We start from the raw sequence: 16637 nt of genomic DNA, 5'->3' as shown, positions 1-16637 counted from the left end.
AACACAATATGGAGATACCCCAGACATCTAAATATAGAGATGCCATGAACCAGCCATCCTACGGCTGGGAATTTACCCAAGGGAAATGAAATCAGCTTATGAAAGTTATCTATACCCCTATGCTTACTGCAGCTCAATTCACAACAACCAAGACATGGAATCCGTCCAAAAGCCTGTAAACTGAAAACTATACAAAGAAATTATTGAAAGGCTGGTGCTGTGGCATACCAAGTAAGCCACTGCCTGCAGTTTAGGCATCCTTTTTGGGCACCTTTTCAAGTCCAGGCTGCTCTACTTCTAATCCAGCTCTCTGCTATGACCTGGGAAAGCAGATGATAGCCAAGGTCTTTGGGCCCCTGCACTCACATTGCAGTCCCAGAAGACGCTCCTGGCTCCTGGTTCCAGATCGCCACTGCTCTGGCCATTGCAGCTATCTGAGGAGTGAACCAGTGGATGGAAGACCTCCCTCTCTCTGTCTCTCTCCCTTTCCCTTCCTCCCTCCCTCCCTCCCTCTGCCTCTGCCTCTCTGTAACTCTGCCTTTCAAACAAATAAATAAATCTTTAAAATAAAAAAAATTATGAGATTTGTACACCATGGAATACTACCCAGAAATAAAACAGAACTCCGGTCAAAAAAAAAAAATGGATGAAACCAGAAAACCTCATTCTTAGTGAAATAAGCCAATCCCAAAAGAGCAAATATCGTATTTCTCCCTGACCTGTGATAACTAACAGAGCACTTAAAATGTAATGCATAGAAGTGAAATTACCTTTTTAGAAGCAATGACATTGAATAGCCTTTGTCTCGACTGCTGCGAAACAGTTTTGGTTTTTTTCTTCCCCCATACTATTTGTTGAATTCATTATTTTTTTTTTTTAATTTGACAGACAGTGAGAGAGACAGAAAGGTCTTCCTTCCGTTGGTTCACTCCCCAAATGGCCCTAGGACCGGCATGCTGTGCTGATCCGAAGCCAGAAACCAGGTGCTTCCTCCTGGTCTCCCAAGCTGGTGCAGGGCCCCAAGCACTTGGGCCATCCTCCACTGCCTTCCTGGGCCACAGCAGAGAGCTGGAAGAGGAGCAACCGAGTCTAGAACCTGGCACCCATATGGATGCCGGCACCGCAGGCAGAGGACTAACCAAGTGAGCCATGGCGCCGGCCCCTGAACTCTTTATTTCACATAGAGCTAATTATATGTGTATGAAGTTAACTGAAAATAAATCCTAGTAAAAAATAAGAATGGGAATAGGAGAGGGAGAAGGAAGAGCAGTCGGAGAGTGGATGGGAGGGTGGGTATGGTGAGAAGAATCACCATGTTCCTAAAATTGTAATTATGAAATGTATGAAGTTTATATTCCTTAATTAAAAGGTTTCTGGGGGAAAAATAATTTAAAAAAAACAGACGTAAGAGTTTGCCTTTATTTTTATGTAAATATTCTCTAACTTATTTTACTACTTGGGTAATTGGTCCAAAACACAGCTCAGCTTTTCACTTAGGGCTATGCCTTCCACACCATGGCTCCAACTTTGCTTTCAACTTTGTTTTCTGTTTTTCTACATAATGCATCTCAAAACCTAACCAAAGTAAAGTACATACTTTACCCCATATTACTGGAACTTTTCCCACCATATTTCTCATTCTAAATATTTGACACTTTGAAGACCTCATTCAAATGCCAATTTTTCATGAAATTTTTATTTATATAATTACAAAAATATTCTTAAGAATTTTCCAATTTTTGTCTTGAAATTTAAATCAGCAGAAAATTTGGGAGAGGTGAGGAGAGGTTCATCTTTAACAGTAATTACTACATTATTCTGGAAAATGGATTTTTAAAGAAATATATTATAATCATCTCTTTTGGTATTAGCTGTCATTATGGTTTATACAGTTAAAAATATTAGGTAGGTAATAACCTTTTCAGAGAATGCTCTATAAACCATTCATTCTGAGTGCTGGGAATAGGAGGTATTGGTTACATTTTTCTTTACTAAGAAAGAAAAAAATTTAAATGTGGAAATAGGGTAAGGTGGGGAGGAGGAGAAGGGAATACAGCATAAAGGAAGAACAAAGAAAGAAAAATGAGAGACAGAGACAAAAAGAACGGGAACCATGCTGACTACAGAAATCCATCTGGCATGTAATCTTCTTGCAAGGAAACGTTTAAAAAAAATGGTAAAGAGAAATTTCACTTTAAAAAAGAGAGATACATAGGCAACAAGTTTGCCAAAGAAATACCAAAAATAACACTAACATATACTTTCTGCAGGCAGTACAGGGAGATATTGATCAAGAATTAAACACTATTGGTATTATACAATATCTTACACTATCAACCTTAAATCTTTGCTTTTTCGTTTTCTTTCACGTTTTGGTTTCCTGATGAGGTTATTTTCTTAGAAGGCACAGTGCCAGGCAATGGAAACTGTTTCAGAATGTGAAAATGTTACAACATCATGTGATAAAATTGGAAAATATAAAGAAAGTTAACGAAACAATTAACAAGTTAAAAAATATTTTATAGCCTGTGTTACACTGAAATAAGTATTAACCTAAAACACCAATATTTACTGATGTTTGCTTGTGGACTTATTAAGATTCAGGACAGTATCTAGCCTAGAAAAAGCACTTACATTGGCTTTCAACAAAACTAAAGCAGGTCAAACAGATGTGTTAGGAATAGTAATGATTATGTTAGAATGTTATGGATTTTAATAAATTCCTCTAATGCAAGAAAAAGGCTTTTAGAGATATATGAATTACAAAAAGAAAGGAATTGAGAGGAAAACTGTCAATGAAGTGGAATTTCACCTACCACTCAGCATAGGGAACAAATTAAAACAAGTTCTTGGAGACTGAATTCTTTTAGTGTTTTCACACAGTAAACACTGTTCCACAGCCACAGGCTGTAATCATGAGCACAACCACTCCTGAATCACACAGTGGAAGATATTTCACAGTATGAATGATAGGCTAACACAGATGCAAGTTTCAGGCTACTCATATCATTAATTCAGGGCAAAAAACGCATATATTCATAGTTCTATTAGTACTGTTTTTAAAATTTAGCAACAGTCTTGAAAAACTTATTTCCATTAAACTTACTCAACTGTTTAACTGCAATGTGGCAATTCATGACTAAAAACTTAGCAAGTTTTCCATACAATTATCCCTAGTAATCTTACAGGTAACCAAATAAAGATTTTAATTTTAATAAGCAACATTTAAAATACAAAACACTCAAATTTCTAAAAAAAATCTTCACATAAATCTTACAAAACCTCATTATTCACAAATTTTAAAAAACAATAGGCAACGAAATGAGTCAAGTTTTAAAGGAATAATAATAGGTCTTTTGTTTATTCCTATTCAAAGAGACGTGCTCTACCTGCCAGAGTGCTACTCAATTTGATGATGATGGTTACAGTGATGACAATCATTTGGGAAAGTATCAAGTCAGGAAGTACAAAATCAGGAAGCTGGATTGGAATTGGACCCAGAACTCTGACTCAGAGTATTTTCCCAATATTATCTTTGTCTCTCCTTCATGCTCTCAATTTTTTTTCCCAAAGAAACCTTTTATTTAAGGAATACAGACTTCATGCATTTCCTAAAAACAAATTTAGGAATACAGTGATTCTTCCCACCTTACCCACCCTTCTAAATCACATTCTCGACCCTCTTCCTCCTCCCTCTCCCATTCCCAGACCCATTGTCCACTAACATCCATTCTATTAACTTTCTACACAGAAGACCATCTCTATACTAAGTAAAAAGTTCAACAATTTGCATTAAAAAAAAAAAAAAAAACTGTTCCTCAATAGTCCAGACAAGGGCTCTTCAAAGTCATTGCATCTCAAACTAAACTTAAAGAAGCACTCAAGAATGATACATATTTTGGGAGCACTTGCATATAACTATAACTTATGAGACTTAAGAGTATCCTCCATTTAATACATTTAAACAAAGTAATTCCTTGAGAACAAGTTTTATAATTAAGGAAGCACCTAAGAAAACAAGCAATGGAATTGGACACTTAGGCATAACTAAAACTTATGAGACGTAAGAATATCCTCCACTTAATACACTAAAATGAAATAAATCTTTGAGAAGGAGTTTTACTGTTTTACAGTTAACTCTCATAACACAACTCATTGAGGTCAGAGGTCCTGCATGGGAAGTTAGTGCACAGTGACTCCTGTTGTCCATTTAACAATTAACACTCTTATGTATGATGTCAGTGATCACCTGAGGCTCTTGATATGAGCTGCCTAGGCTATGGAAGCCTTTTGAATCCACAAACTCAAACTCGGTCAGTATTTAGACAAGCCATAAGCCAAGTAGAAGTTCTCTCATCCTCCTGAGAAAAGTACCTCCTTCTTTGATGACCACTTCTTTCCACTGGGGTCTCTCTCACAGAGGTCTTTTATGCAGGACATTTTCTGCCATGGTGTCTTGGCTTTCCATGCCTGAAATGCTCTCGTGGGCTTTTCAGCCAGACCACTCTCATTTTTTACAAGACAAAACTTGACAAATGTGATGAAAAAAAATTGTTAAAACCATGCAATTTTTTCATAACATACTTTCATGGAACATTCTAAAGTCCCGCTTAAGTAGTTTCTAAGAATATGTTTCCAATAAATATGTCTCAATTTGATTCTGCTACAATATATAAAATTAACCAATTAAAAATAAGCACTCCAAAGCAGGCCTCTGGCCGAGCAGCTAACACATCTGCATTCTACATCGCAGTGCCTGTGTTCACTCGCCGGCTTCAGCCACTGAATCCAGCTTCCTTCCAATTGCACACCTTGTAAGTCAGCAGGCAATGGTTCAACTGACTGAGTCCCTTTCACGCCTGATGGGAGTCCCAGATTATGTTTATGACTTCTGGATATAGCCCTAGCCTTAGTCCACCCACTGTGGGCATTTGGGGAGTGAACCAGCAAACAGGATTTCACACACTCTCTATCTCCCTCTCTCTATATATTTACATATTATAAAAAGTTTTTTTTAAAAAAAGGCATTATATCTTAAGATTCTTTATGCCCATCACAATACTCCAATGTAGAATTTGAAAACCAAACATAAATTTTCAAAGTCTTGTACAAAATCTTCAAATCCTTAGTTTCAGTAATTAAGTAATAAAAGATTTAAAACATATGATTCTTGGTTACTCCATTTATATCATACTTTGAATAAAGATTTCTAAATGTTTTTGAACAAAAAATGCCATCAAAACTTAGAGGACCAGTTTATAAAAACATTCAGTAACCATGGAAGACCCATAGATTATTTATGGAGTAACTCTTCAAAAACTAAAATGTGAAACACAATTATTGAAAACAGTAAAGTGGGGCCGGTGCTATGGCACAGTGGGTTAACACCCTGGTCTGAAGCACCGGCAACCCATTTGGGTGCTGGTTTGAGACCCAGCTGCTCCACTTCCGATCCAGCTCTCTGCTATGGCTTGGGAAAGTAGTAAAAGATAGCCTAAGTTCCTGGGCCCTTGAACCCATGTAGGAGACCCAGAAGAAGCTCCTGGCTTCAGATTGGCCCAGCTCCAGCCATTGCAGCCAATTGGGAAGTGAACCATTGGATGGAAGACCTCTCTCTGCCTCTCCTCTTCCTGTGTGATTCTGACTTTCAAATACATAAATAAATCTTTAAAAAGAAAATAAAGAAAGGAAGCATATAACACAGAGAAGCATTCTTTTTTGCTTTCTAAATCAGTTTTGTCGCAAAAATATTGTAGTTCAGTTACATTACTGTTCATTTATGATACATCTTCAAAATCTCATGGAAAATTTTAAAAGATGACTATTTTTATGAAAAAAATGCTGAAACCCATATACAGTTTAAAATTAAGCTTCTTAGTTGTAACTATGTAGTATACATATACCACAACCAATTTCAAGTGCCTCCCAGCTACACAAGTTATGTGATACAATAAGAATGCTGTTTTACTCATGATGCTATGATTCATCAATTTTGTATTCATATGATCCCAGGAGTAATCTTATCTTCAATGCTGTATTTATGGAATTAATAATTATATTCACAATAATATCAGATGTCTCATTTTTAAAGGAATGAATTTCCAAATATTTCCTTAATTCCAATAATTAGATGAAAAATAATTTACTGGAATTAGTTGACAATCTACCTACAATATCTGTTAGCAATGGCACAAAATCAAAATCAACACATTTAACCATCACGAGGTTCTAATAAATGCTACATATTTATAGTTATCACCTTCCTGTACACAAGAAAATTTAAATACATGGAATTAACTTAGAAGTCATTTGATCTAAATGAAAAGCCACACTTCCAAGTGATACATAATTGTGCCTTCTGCAGTTAAATGTATTAAACTGTTGTCTGAAGGCATAATATCTTTGAAATAACTACTTAGTTTCAAACTAATTCCTGATTTTTTTTTTCAGATCTGGGTCTTCAGATTTTCATGTGGTCAGTAAGGAATGCTAAATACTATTAAACATTTAGTGCACAAGTAACAGATCAGCTTCCTTGAAAATTTAAATGCAAGTATTTTTTTATTCAGTGTTAACTTTTCCTTTGAACTCCCTGGTACCAAAAATATTACAAAAGCATTACCAATCAATATGAAAAAATAAATAGCTGTTGACAAAACCACAAATATTTCATTCACTCCTAATCTCAAATTTCCCATTTCCTACTGACCCCACCTCAGGCATGGGAGCTATACAAAACCCTCAGACCTTACCAAGCAATGGTTTAGCTAGCTCGTACCCCAAGTGGCCAGGACAAACAGCAGTGATAAATTAACATCTGTGGGCCGGCACCGCGGCTCACTAGGCTAATCCTCCGCCTGTGGCACCGGCATCCCAGGGTCTAGTCTCAGTAGGGGCGCTGGATTCTGTCCCGGTTGCTCCTCTTCCAGTCCAGCTCTCTGCTGTGGCCCAGGAGCACAGTGGAGGATGGCCCAAGTGCTTGGGCCCTGCACCCACATGGGAGACCAGGAGGAAGCACCTGGCTCCTGGCTTCGGATCGGTTTAGCCCACCAGCCGCAACGCGCTGGCCATAGCAGCCACTTTGGGGGTGAACCAACAGAAAAAGGAAGACCTTCCTCTCTGTCTCTCTCTAACTCTGTCTGTCAAAAAAAAAATTAACATCTGAGACCCTACCCAGCACATTAGTTGCCTCTAGCTGCTCAGGCCCCTGGCCACTTCCTTTTATCAGCAAATGCCCTCCATGCTCTTTAAAAGGAGCTGCTAGTAACTTTCCATTTGGAAAGCATCAGAATAAGAGAACGGGGTGACCACTCTGTCTTTCAGGTTTACGTACATGTAAAGCAAGAACTTCACATTTCATATGACTTACACACTAACAACCATGACAGAAGTGAAAAAAAAATAGATGTTCACTGAATCTAACACGGTTCACTGTAATGGAACTATTATTTTAAGAAAAAGGCTAAACTGGGCATGCCTCTGGGACCATAGGCATAAATCTTGATTAGCCCTAGCAAACTGGGATGACATTCTTTGTACATTTTAGTATACACATTTATCACATTAAAAAAGAAAAGCTAATTTATTCAGCTAATTAAGCTTAAGTTTCCAGACCCTTCACTTACTGAGTCCCTTTCCAAGGCCCAGTATCTAATGTAGTCACGATTTTCTATTTTTTCCATACAGATGGCTCCCTACAACCTGGATCTACCCAGGCCCCTCCCCCCACACACACACTCCAAGAGATCCCATCCACTGGTTCACTACCCTAATACCTTCAATGGCTGAGGCTAGGCCAGCCTGGAGCTGGCAGCAGGAAACTCAATCACGGTTTCCCAGGTAAGTGACAGCAATCCAAGCACTTGAGCCTTTATCTGCTGCCTCCTATGGTATACACTGTCAGGAAGCTGGAACTGGGAGCGGTACTGGATTGAAATCCGGCACTCCAATATGGGATGCAGGCACCACAGCAGCATCTAAGTGCTACACCAGATCTACCTGCTCAGGTGAACCAGAACTACATTTACAAATAGTAACCCCTCCCTCATCTCCATTCCAACAGAGCTGCACCTGGGTCTTTCCTATGACACTGGCTGCGTTCTCCAACTGGAATTATAATAACTAACTTCTCTAGATTAAAAAAACCTATACTGCATAAAGAGCTGTTTTTATAGATCAATAGTCCATTTGATCCTGGTGAACAGATTTTAGCTACATCTTTATATTCTTTCTTGTTACCACCTTCATGTCTGCAGTAGTTATGCATTTGGAGAACTAGTCTTTGATTAATAAAGTCTTTTACAAATTTAAAAATTAAAAAAAAAACACAATGTTTCTATCTGTCATCTCTCACATTTACACCTTAATCAGATTAGAAAAATACAAGGTCTCACTGGTGAGTTCTATCAACTACCAACAAAAAATGAGAGCTCCAGGTCAATACTTCCCAAATGAAAAAACAAACAACAACAACAAAAACAAAGTTTAACTGGTGGGAGTGCCAAAGATCAATAGTTTAATTCTGTCAGGTAAATATTTTTAAAAAAGGGGAGCATCCGCTTTTAAGTTAAGACATTATTTTAACAACAACAAAAACCCAGTCCATTAAACTGAAAACTAACACCTTTACCAATTAGCAAGTTTCAGGGATAACAGTTTGGAAATTGCTATCATGTACATGTAAATTAGTTATTTTACCTTTAAATAAGACTTTGGTTTAAAATAAAATGTTATGATATTTTACAAAGAAGTCTAAAAACCCCAAAACTAAAGCCAAACAAAGTAACCAGTTAAAAAACAAAAATAAGGGGAGCTTACCTCTTCCTTAACCAGAAGCTCTTTCCTTCACAAAAAGACATTTCACAGAGTCCCTAGGTGGCTAAAGGTCAACAACCAAGTTCGTTTTATACAAGAAAACCTGTAAAGACCTTCCCAGTTGTATGATTGTAAAGATGCTCCTATCAAAAGATTCCGCACTAAAACAATCAGCCACATCAACTTAACGTCAAGCAAAAACACAGTGTGCCAGATTGCTGTTACCAAAGCATAAACTTGCTATAAGCTGCTTATTCATTCACCTGACAAAAACTGTTTTATTATTAAGTGTTTAAAAGTCTTACTGCAGGGCCGAGGCTGTGGAGTGGTGGAAGCCTCCACCTGTAGTGCTGGCATCCCATATGCATGCCAGTTGAGTCCCAACTGCTCCACTTGCAATCCAGCTCCCTGCTAATGTACCTAGGAAGGCAGTAGAAGATGGCCCAAGTCCTTGGGCCCCCGTACCCACGTGGGAGACCTGGAATAACCTCCAAGCTCCTGGCTTCAGAGCCGCCATCTGGGGAGTGAACCAGGGGACTGAAGACCTTTGTCTTTCCCTCTCTCTGTTACTCTGCCTTTCAAATAAAATAAATAAATAAATATTTGGAAAAAAAAAAAGAATCAATTAGGTTTTTAAATAAACAAAAAAAGCCTTACTGCACACCCCTCTACTATCCACCAAATAATCCCTTCAGGCTCTTTCGTACTGTACTTCCCCTCACACCCCCTTTCTTCTCAGAAGCTGGGTCTCCAATCTGATTATACCTCATTGTCAACTGTGAACAACATGCCTTCTGCTGCTTCTCTGTGGTGTTTTATTCTGTGTGACACTGCTGTCCTTCAAGGTTTAGCATAACTACCCGCTTCTCACAGGCCTTCATTCGTGCCATATTTACAACACTTTACAAGGTACTAAGCACACTGGGCTCAAATCCTAAATTTTCATTTACTAGTTGGGTAATCTTTGGCAACTCACTTAACGTCAACCATGGTTCAGTTTCTCTTTCACTAAAATGGGGATATCATTTGCATCTACCTCATTGGGTTCTTGTTAAGTGTCAATGAGCTAATATAAAACAAGCATTTTGAATATGGCTTGTCACATATCAAGTGCTATTTAAATGTCTATTATTACAGTGATTTACCTAATTCTAATCTCAACATTCTATCACAAGCTCCTTTTGCAAAACTAGGATTCTATTTCTTTGGTGAATTCCCTTGTACAACCTAACAAACCCTAAACAGGAGGATCTGTAAAAATGTACCCAATGAATTATTTAATATTCAATGCCCTGCAGTGGTTCTGAAGGAGTTGTGTAACTGTTCTCCAGACACTTTATTTTCTGTATTTTGTTACTTGCAGTTCTCAAAAATTTTAACCAAAATATACCCCTAATGACAGAAGGCAGCGAACTGATACTCCTTGATGATCTGAGATAAGCGGTAACATTTCTACTTTTTAGCAGCTCAAATCAGCTGCTAACGGTTTCCATAAGGGCTGTCTTGGATCGAGGCCCTAGGGGGCCTCATGATCAGAGTGCCATAATCAACTAATCTTGTCCATTCTGTCTACTCTGATAGTAAAAAGTAGAGCTATATATATTTTTCATGACCAATTTGGGGTTTCACTCTATGGGGCCCATTCCAAGGAAAATTTATTTAAAACTGCATAGATTATTTTGCTTATAAAACAATATTTCACAATCGTTTTCTATTTTACCCTATGTAAAATGTTTAAACGTAAATGTTTAAATGTAAAAATACTTTCTGTCCTAATCCCTGAGTAAAGTGATGCTCCAGGTAATGGAACCATGTTCACCCTGTGGTTTCTTAAGCCCTGGTACCTAATACCCCAGGTGCCACAGTACCTCACTGAAATACGACGCCAAACTACAAGTTACCCCCACTATTCTACTTTTGCACTGCTCTAATAACTAAATATTACTCCTGAAGTAGCCAGAAAAGCTTGTAACATATGACAGAATAAAAATACACCTACATAGTGCCTAAGCAGCTGTAAGACGACTTCACATTATCTTCTCACATTAAATAATGTCAAGTTCATGGAGACATAATCAAATGATTAAGATGCCCGCATCCCCTATCACGGTGCCTAGGTTTGAAACCCAGTCGTGGCCCCTGATTCTAATGCAGAACCAGGAGGCGGCAGGTAGCGAAGACTGAAGCAGTTCAGTTCCCCCCACCCAGGTGAGAGGCATCACTGGAGTTCCTGGTTCCTGCCCCAACACAGCCCCTTAGTCCTGATCCCTGTGAGCATTTAGGGGGAATGAAGCAACGAATGGGACTGGTGTCTTTTGAATAACTCAATAAAGTACACAAAATGTCAAATTCAAACACTTCAAATTACAATCACGTGTCAACTAAGTTCTTTGAAGCCTGTGAGGGACCATATTTCTCCAAAGTGAAGGTATGTTGCTAAGGCATCAGCCAGAAATAAGGGAGATTTCTAAAATACAAGGTCAACGTATTCTTCAACAGGCTAAACGCTCACTCTTAAATGATCACCCACAGTTACAATCCTTGGTGAACACAAACGCTGTTTCTGTTCTTACAAAGTCTGGGTAATTTCAGTGTGTTATAGTCTAACACTAACACCAAATACTGCCCTGGTTCTGCTTGTATCAGAATGTGTATGTGATGGCTTTGTCGTTTAAGTAAAATTTTCTGGCCAAAAATTTTTCTGCAGGGGTTGGCGCTATGGCGCAGCTGGTTAAGCTGCCACCTGCAGCGCCAGCATCGATATAGGCGCAGATCAGACTCCAGGCTGCTCCACTTCTGCTCCAAATCCCGGTTAATGTGCTCAAGGGCTTGGGCTCCTGCCAGCCAGGTGGGACACCCAGATGAAGCTTCCGGCTCCTGGCTTCAGACTGGCCAAGCCCCGGCTGTAGCGGCCATCTGGGGAGTAAACCAGCAGAGAAACCGTCTCCTCTGTCTCTCCCGCTCTGTAATTCTGCATGTCAAATGAAATCACAGGCCCACATGATTTCCACTCTAGCCTAATTTAGGTTAACAATGAGATGGTTCACATAAGGCCAAACTGTCGATCTATCATGCCTTATGGAATTAATCGTAAAGTCGTAAAGTGTACATCGCACTGCGAATTCTCCTTATTCAAATACCAAGTGCTCACCTCGCTTTTCAAAACTCATCATTATCTGGATATCCGAGAAGACTGCCGCCCTGCTGCGCGCTTAGCACAACCCGGCCGAGCCGTTACAGCACCGCCCACATCCACGCAGGCGGCACACAGCCCCAGAGGGGGGGCGCGGGCAGGCGCGGCCGGGCGCAGGTGCTCCGAGGGCCCCAAGGCGGCGAAGCTCGCCCTGGGCGGCCGTGGGTGCGGCCTCGAGGGTGCGGAGAGGCCGAGCTGCCCTTGCGCGCGGCCTGACTGACGCTCGACGGCCCCGCCTAGCAAGTTCTTTCCCGCCAAGGCGGGCCCTCTCCACCAGGGCCTGCGAGAGGGGCGTCATGGCGGGAACCAGTGTCCCGCTCCCAGAGTGCTCCTCTCTTAGGATTCCCCTACTCCACTCACCGGGAGCCCCCGACCCAATTCATGTTCTCGAACCTTCTGAACGCCCTCCTGCGGAGCTCACACGTCTTCGCTCTAAGAAACAGCCCGTTTGAAAGCTCCTGCCTCCTAAGGCGCCATCTCCCGGCAGCCTCTGCGTCCCCAGCAAACTTCCGGTCGCGGGCTCGGCCAGCTGAGAGCCTCGAGCACCGAGCACCGACAGGCTCCTTCCGGCTCCTTCCGGCCCAGGGCCACGCCCGGCTTCCCAAGAGGCTCCGCGGCTTCCGGTGCGCCGGCGGGGCGTGGCCTCCGTGCTGGGGCGGCCATGGCGGGCGCTGTGAGGGAGCAGCCGGCCAGCCCGCACCTGACAAGTTTCCGCCTCTGAGGCCAGGCGAGCCTGAGGAAGTAGCAAGTGCCGAGTGGTCGCATAGAGTTTCTGGGCGTCTCCAACGTCATGATGTCTACCCGGGGACTAGTCACTGCTGGAACTGAGAAAACATGGGAAGGGCCGACGCGGGGATCACTGACCCTGAAGAGGCGGCCTCCGTTCCAGTGTAGACTGCATGCTCAGAGTCCTTCAGAACGGGAGTCCCAGTGCCCAGCGAGCAGTCGCTGGCAAGCACTGTGGCCATGGTGTGCCCTGCGCTTCCCGGGCTTCTGAAAGCTTGACCAAACCTGACGTAGGTTAGCGGCCTAATGATCTGTACTTATTTATTTTATTTTATTTTATTAATTTATTTTTTTTTTGACAGGCAGAGTGGACAGTGAGAGAGAGAGACAGAGAGAAAGGTCTTCCTTTGCCGTTGGTTCACCCTCCAATGGCCGCCACGGCCGGCGCGCTGCGGCCGGCGCACCGCGCTGATCCGATGCCAGGAGCCAGGAGCCAGGTGCTTTTCCTGGTCTCCCATGATCTGTACTTATTTCTAAAAATGGTTTACTTTCTGATGATTTATAACCTAGATATATAGTACATATATAATTTATAGTATATATTTGTATAGCTCACATAGATGTATATGTCATTATCTGTATTACAATAATTTCTGATATTTTATAGCTTACGAAGTATCCATATATTTTTTCTAATATATTCTCTAATATATATGATATCTATTTAACACTACTTTTGTATGTTTATTGGTTGTTTCTAGGAGAGTATTACGGTTGAGAGCAGAGTGATTTAAAAATTATTGCTTTTAGAAGTTTTATTTGTCATGTTCAATTTCTTTTTCTAGGATAACTTCTTCCTTCAAGAAAATTTTAATGTTTTACATATAAATACAAGTTGAGAAGCTTGAGTGGAAATTAGGCCCAAGTATGTTTACTACAGTTACTATGTTAGACCCTCAGAGTGAGGATGCTAACACGTCAAGAGGCACACCCCAAAGACTCAGAGTCCAGACCGGCTGATGCAAAAGCAAGAGGATTTATTCGGCATCTGCGCAGACAGGCCTCCTGAACTCGGGAGTCCAGAGAGCGCCCCAGCACAGAGCCACACGGTCTATATACCCGCAGCGACCAATCAAAAGCACTATAGAGTCCATGCACACAGCAGTCCAGTCCTTGAGCTGATCATGTGAAGGGCATGCGTCCTCTATCCAATCAGCTACGGGATACGGCATGCACCTCATCGCCATTTTGTTGTTTACTTCTTTAGCAGTTCCTTTCCCTGCCAGCGCCATCTTGTTCACCCTGAGGGGGATGACATCTCGCTCCCTTCGTTCCCCTGGTGGGAGAGCAGCGTCCCACTTCCCACACCGTTATTTGAGTATTAGGAGGCATACAAACTGGGTTAGGTCTTAGCACAGCCAGGCACAAGTGTCGCAGCTAGCTAAGCATAGGGTCCCTTATTTTTATAGCTGCACCTAATTTTAGCTTTGGGGGAAAAAGTTTAGGGCTATAATTTTTAAACTTTAATTTTATTTGGGGCAAAGATAACTTCTTGTTTTTAATGGTATTGGCTTAGGTCACTCCATCTTGGTTTGATTTTTAAGGTTCTTCAACTAGTGAATTTTTAACCTCCTTTTTCTCTCCTAGATTGGAATTTGCTTTAGTAACACACAGCCAATTTAAAAAACAAAAGTGAAAGAAGCACTTTGAAAATCTTAGTCTCTCAAGGGTTGTATATTTCCTAAAATAAGTGCCTCGATGACTTCCTATCTTGATGACTTCCTATCTTGAATCTTTCCTTAGAATTGTCTGAAGGCTTGAGCTTAGACTCCATATTTTAGTAACTGACCTTCAGCTCGCCTCCTACCATGATTTTGGTAATGAAATTTCTATCTCGATCAGTTTCCTCATACCCAATTCTTCATTCTCAAGTCTCTGTCGCCATGCATTAGCAGCTTTTCCTACCTCCTAGCCTCATTATGAGACAGTCACTGATGTGCCTACAGGTACGTGTTATTAAATTCTTGGATTCTACATGTCCCACTGCCCTGCTCCATCCCTGATTTGGCTGCTGGTGATGTAAGTCACTCGCCTGCACTGCCAGCTGCTGTCTGACCCACGCATCCCCGCCTGACTGAACATCCTGCCATAATCACCCAGAGTCAGATCTACCCTGACCCTCAACCTGTTCTGTCACAATTCACCTTTCTCTATTTAGCTGTCAGGAGATGTGACACAAATGATTACCATTACAAATGTAATGCCATCTTATTTTGCATAAATCGAAAGCAAGAATTTATGAATAACAGCATTTAACAGTAGCTATTATGGCCCTATGATCTCCACATACAGGCTTAAACAGTCATAATGAAGTAACAGAGTGTGCTGTTAACAAAGCAACTATCAAGGAGGCCTGTGGGAACTTGAGATTCAAGTATTAATAAATCTGCTAAATTGAATGAAACAAATGAAAAGATCTATGATGATTCTTCAAAATAATAAAAGTGCATAAGAAAGAAAAGTTTTAAAAGGTTAAGAATAGGGGCTGGTGCTGTGACCTGGTAGGTTAAGCCTCTGTCTGTGGCACCAGCATGCTATATAGGCATCAGTTTGAGCCCCAGCTGCTTCATTTCTGATCCAGCTCTCTGCTAATGTGCCTGGGAAAGCAGGAGAGGATGGCCCAAGTCCTTGGGCCCCTGTACCACATGGGTGACTCAGAAGAAGCTCCTGGCTTCAGATCAGCTCAGTTTCAGCCTTTGTGGCCATTTGGGAGTGAACCAGCAGATGAAAGAAATCTCCATTTCGCCCTCTCTGTCTATAATTCTGTTTCTCAAATAAATATTTTAAAATAGATAAATAAAAGGTTAAGAATATTGTCAGTTATAAAAATGAGAATAGTTGTTGATCATTACAAACTGAATAATGATGATCATTCAACATGGACACAGGTTTTCTATTCTAGCACAGAGGTTTGCAAGCTTCTGTAAAGGGCCAGTCTCCATTGCAACCATTCAGCTGGGCCACCGTGACTTGAAATAAGCCATGCACAAGAAGTAAATAAATGGGTGTGGCTGTCCCAATAAAATGTATTTACCAACATGGAAAATTTTCATACAACTTCTACATCACAAAATATTCTTTTTATATAGTTTGAACTACTTTAAACTGTGAAAATTATTATTTAGAGGTGATACAAAAATAAATGGCAGTTTAGAGTTGGTCCACCAGTTGCAATGCTCCAAACTCTGTTCTTTATTTTTTTACACTGATTCACGCAGGCATTTCTTTTCTTTTGATTTTTTTTATTATTATTTGTTTACTTCAGAGGAACAGTGACAGACAGAGGGAGAGACAGAAACTTTCCTCCATTCTGGGGCTCACTCTCCAAATGGCTGTAACAGCTGCAACTGAGCTTATCAGGAGCCAGGAGCTTCCTCCAGGTCGCCCACATGGTGCAGGGGCACAAGCACTTGGGCCATCTTCTCCTGCTTTCCCAGGCCACAGCAGAGAGCTGGATTGGAATAGGTTTAGCCTATTGTGTCACAGCACCAGCCGGGCCCTCTTCTATCTTAACGCTTATCGACCAAAAACGTGTATTTATATTGGGGGCGGGGCAAAAAATTTCCCCACATGCAAAAATACACCCAGCCTTGCACACAATACTCTGTGTATCTTTTAAAAATGGGCAAAAGTTTGCTTAGCTTCAAGCACTTTAAATCCTTTATTAGGGATATGCGGGGCTTTACTTTTTTTTTTTTTTTAACACTGTTGTTTTTATCAAATAACAAAAATGGCAATAGGAAGTAGCCAGTAACACCTCCAAGCCTAAATAAAACAAACAGAAATTGGCAGAAGACGAGGAATCCTTGAAGGAAAAAAAAGGAAGCTCTTGGGGAAGCTATTT

The 16637-nt window shown here is 40.8% G+C and overlaps 1 protein-coding gene across 9 annotated transcripts in view; it reads right to left on the bottom strand.

The window, feature by feature from the left end:
- REDIC1 (regulator of DNA class I crossover intermediates 1) overlaps positions 1–16637 on the bottom strand; it is a 92089-nt gene that overhangs the window by 73224 nt on the left and 2228 nt on the right. Inside the window, exon 1 of one of the 9 annotated variants that reach the window (XM_008259405.4) lies at positions 12368–12542. The exons of 6 other annotated variants lie outside the window; for them this stretch is intronic. In XM_008259405.4, coding sequence (XP_008257627.3) covers positions 12368–12390 — 23 coding nt within the window. In that variant the 5' untranslated portion in view covers positions 12391–12542. Of the gene's footprint in view, positions 1–11965; positions 12275–12367; positions 12543–16637 lie in introns of those variants that run through there. 2 more of the 9 variants (XM_051850396.2, XM_051850394.2) reach the window with 2 other exon arrangements.

This window comes from Oryctolagus cuniculus, chromosome 9, assembly GCF_964237555.1.
Source record: "Oryctolagus cuniculus chromosome 9, mOryCun1.1, whole genome shotgun sequence".
Lineage (NCBI taxonomy): Eukaryota > Metazoa > Chordata > Mammalia > Lagomorpha > Leporidae > Oryctolagus > Oryctolagus cuniculus.
This window is presented reverse-complemented; position numbering and strand designations above follow the sequence as displayed.